Source organism: Myotis myotis, unplaced genomic scaffold, assembly GCF_014108235.1.
Source record: "Myotis myotis isolate mMyoMyo1 unplaced genomic scaffold, mMyoMyo1.p scaffold_m19_p_1, whole genome shotgun sequence".
In the NCBI taxonomy this organism is placed as follows: Eukaryota; Metazoa; Chordata; class Mammalia; order Chiroptera; family Vespertilionidae; genus Myotis; species Myotis myotis.
The window spans coordinates 43,584,774-43,589,131 of record NW_023416313.1 but is presented as its reverse complement, the minus strand read 5'-3'; the positions used below and the strand labels follow the sequence as shown (position 1 = coordinate 43,589,131).

At 35.3% G+C, this 4,358-nt stretch overlaps 1 protein-coding gene across 1 annotated transcript; it reads left to right on the top strand.

Moving 5' to 3' along the window:
• Positions 1–749: 749 nt before the first annotated feature.
• Positions 750–3,897, top strand: LOC118669496 (UDP-glucuronosyltransferase 2B31-like). Its single transcript, XM_036335577.1, has 3 exons — positions 750–899; positions 1,761–1,980; positions 3,384–3,897. The coding sequence occupies exons 2-3, from the start codon at positions 1,838–1,840 to the stop codon at positions 3,661–3,663; spliced, it is 423 nt and encodes a 140-aa protein (XP_036191470.1). The 5' UTR covers positions 750–899; positions 1,761–1,837; the 3' UTR covers positions 3,664–3,897.
• The last annotated feature ends 461 nt before the right edge of the window (positions 3,898–4,358 follow it).

Sequence of the window (4,358 nt, the reverse complement as noted above, 5' to 3'; positions counted from 1 at the left end):
TATAATGTTTTGAAATATTAACAGTCAAATTAATTAAATTTACCATCATCATCATATTTTATCTTTTCAACAGGCAAACTATTATTCATAAAGTGCCAATGGCTTTTCTTTTCTACATTTTAAGAAAATTTTCAATCCTAGCTAGAGTGATAACACAGGATTTGGGTAAAAATTACCACTTGGAAGTGGTGATTAATAAGTAGAAAACTAAAAGAAGCTAAACATACTCATTAAGCAGACATTATTTATTATTTGTTAATAAGCTTATATATCAGAATGATTTAATTCTCATAAATAGCTGATTGCATTGATTTTGTAAAGCAAATGATGTAAAACTCTAAGATAATTTATGTAATTAGTGAATATAAGTAAACCACTTCCCCATCATTCAAAAAGAAATAAACAGGTTAACATTAAATCTAGATGATGAGAGCTAGAATAACAAATAATTAAAATAAATGTGTAGACTATTAATTTACTGTGTTTTGCCCTACAATTATATGTCTACTTAAAAATTTTTATATGCTTGAATTGGTCATTGATAATCTCATTTGTCTAACCCCAAAGTGTGAAACACCGTGATTGCACTCATACCTGACTGAATATAAAAATAAGTAACCCACAATACGAGTACCTATGCCTCTTACAGCAGTGTTTTATTGGTTCTCATTATCAACATGTCTTGTCCTCATTTCCTTACCTGTAATATGTCAGGGGTTTAACTAGATGTCTCTTAAACTATTTAGAATTCTAACATGATATAACTCAGCAGTTTGACTCAAGTAATACATTACCTTCTTTACCCTAACAGGTTATATGGAGATATGATGGCAAAAAACCAGATACCTTAGGGCTAAATACCCGGCTCTATAAATGGATCCCCCAGAATGACCTTCTTGGTAAGATTCTGGAAAACCCTGAAATCAGAATCAAGTCAACCAGAATGATAAACAGTTCACTAGGATAGAAATGTATTGAAAATTTCTTACTGAAAACCTCAAAAATAAAAATGAACTTCCCTATATTCATTTCCTAGTCCTAGGGGGAAAGGATAAGCTGTAACAGTTGACATCTTATCTTACATAGTCACATTCCTTATGGCCATAAACAAAAGATCTTTAGTTCATGTGTAATTCCTCTCAGAGAGAATAGCTCAACACTTCCAATGATCACTCTGCCTCCTAATTCTCTCCTTACACCAATGGTTTAATCCATAAGGGTGTACAGGTGCCCCTGAAAAATATCAGCTCTTCTCTTATTACCAGTAACTCTCCATTATCCATTGGGGAAAAAATTAATATCACTTTCTGAAGTAAAAACATATTTCATTATAATGTGTAGATTTTCCTTCCTCTGATTCTGGTGCCACCATCATCCCATTGCTTGCTGCCTTGAAATCTGCATATCACACTCTGACTTCTCTATTTTATTAAGAGAATATATTTCAACATGCACCACCACTTTTTTTTTTTAGCATACACTTTTTAAAATCCAGAATATTCTCTTTCCATTTGTCCACTGGCAACTTGTATTCATTTCAAGTCAAAAGAAACACACTAATCTTCTATGTAAGCCTTCACTGTCCCTCCAGCAGACTTATGTTTCTCTTCCTATGAGATCTGAAAGACATTTTAATACAGTCTGAAGTGTAGCCCAATCTGTTACTAAATATATTGTCTCTGTCTATGCCTTTGTGCCCAACTCTCATTTTATTTCCAAGACTTATAATTCGTAATTTGCTGAAATTCACCCAATCATAGGTCATCCAAAAACCAAAGCCTTTATAACTCATGGTGGAACCAATGGCATCTATGAGGCGATCTACCATGGGATCCCTATGGTGGGCCTTCCTATGTTTGGGGATCAACCTGAGAACATTGCTCACATGAAGACCAAGGGAGCAGCTATCAGATTGGACTTCAATACCATGTCTAGTGCAGATTTGCTCAATGCATTGAAGACTGTCATTAATGACCCTTCGTAAGTATCACATATATTTTATAGATAGTATTTATACATAGATTATTTTGTCAATAGTTTATCTTAATTTCATTCCAATTTTAAGAGGCTAATTTTGACATTATTAACATGAGTTAACCCATCCTAATCGACTTTTATTTTCGACCACACATTTACTTCAAAGTTGCATTTTAATCCCATGTATTTAATGGGGAGCCATCTAATGCAACAATTTTCTCCTCCAATAATATGAAGTTATGTAGGTAATTATAAGGACACATTTTTTAAAAAATATGATAAAATACATAGTAGGGAGAGTAATCAACTGAAAGAAAAAATCATAAATTCTTTACCTAAATAAATTCAATACCTAAAATTTCTGAAACTATAAATATCTTTACACTCAAAAACTTATTTTACTGTAATCATTTAAACAGATTTTATGAAATATTATTTACATACCATAAAACTCACATGTTAAAATTATATAATTCAAATATACATAGTATGCTTACAAAGCTATGAAATTATCACCATAATATAAACTTAGGGCATTTTTGTCATCCCAAAAAGACATATCATATGCCTTAGAAGTCACTTCCCATCTCCCTCATCCAAGCAACCATTGATCAACTTATTGTCTTTATAGATTTGTCCTTCTGGACATTACATAATAACAGAATCATACAATATATGATCTTTTGGAACTGGCTTCTTTCACAGGGCACAATATTTTTTTGTGTATATTGTTTAAATATATTTTTATTGATTTCAGAAAAGAAGGGAGAGGGAGAGAGAGAGAGACACATCCTATATAATAAAAGGCTAATATGCAAATCGACCAAACAGCGGAACAACCGGTCGCTATGATGTGCACTGACCACCAAGGACAGACACTCAATGCAGGAGCTGCCCCCTGGTGGTCAGTGTGCTCCCTCTGTGGGCCAACCTCATGGTTGGTGTGAGCAGTGGCAGTGGTGGGAGCCTCTCCCACCTCCGCAGCAGCACTGAGGATGTCCAACTGCTAGTTTAGGCCCGCTCCACGTGGGGAGTGGAGCTAAGCCAGCAGTCGGACATCCCCCAAGGGCTCCCAGACTGAGAGAGGGTGCAGGCCAGCTTGAGGGACCCCGCCCAACTGAACAAATTTTATGCACTGGGCTTCTAGTCAATAATGAGAGAGAATCATTGATCAGCTGCCTCTTGCACACCCCACACTGGGGATCGAGCCAGCAACCTGGGCATGTGCCCTGACTCAGAATCAAATGGTGACCTCCTGGATCATGGATCAAGGCTCAACCACTTAGCCATGCTGACCTGTCAATAAAAATATTTTTTAATTAAAAAAATACAACTTTGAATGGGGATGATTGGCTTAAGGAAATTAACTTTCTTTCAATGTTGGTATCTTTGTGTTTCTCCTTTAGATATAGGGAGAATACTATGAAGTTATCAAGAATTCATCATGACCAGCCTATGAAACCTCTAGATCGAGCGGTCTTCTGGATCGAGTTTGTCATGCGCCACAAAGGAGCCAAACATCTTCGGCCAGCCGCCCATGACCTCACCTGGTTCCAGTACCACTCTTTGGATGTGATTGGGTTCCTGCTGGCGTGTGTGGCAACTGCTACATTTGTCATTGCAAAATGTGTTCTGTTTTGTTGCCAGAAGTTTTTTAAAACAGGAAAGAAGAAAAAAAGAGAGTAGTTATTTCAGAGGCCTGAAGCTGATATGCCTCATAGATGGGACTCCTCCACCTTATTCCAGCAGGAAGTTGCGATGTAAGGGTCACTATCTCCTGTGACCACCTTACTTATCACAATTTAGCTTCTCAGATCCAAATTTGTTTTCAAGTGACTACCTGGTTAAGAGTTATAAATATGTCATGCCAAACATAAAAACTTATAAAAATTAAAACAAAAATAAAGCCATATGAATATATTTTAAAGTTGTTATTCTAATTGCAAAGTTATACCAAAATATTAGCTTAACTGTGTTTCAAACATTACACATGAACATAAGAACATTAAGTAGTCTATTCACATATTAATATTATTTTGCAAATACTCAGAATATGTTAATATTATTTGGGTGCAAAAATCTGTAGTTTTATCTTTTGCTAAACAAAACTATTCAAAAGTTAGAATTGTGCAAAATAATTCATCCTTCTATTTCATTTTGGGAGACCACCAATGCTCCTATGTTTTACTGTACATCCAGCCTCAGCATCACTTCTTACCTACAGACATGGAAGTCATTTGCTTTCATCCAGTAAGTTAATTTATCATCAAAACTTATATGGATTGAAAAATATGACAACAGCTAATTGCTTCCTATTGTACAATGAGCTATATATGAAAGACTTTGGTTTCAGTAGCTAATTCTATTTACCTCACTGCCCC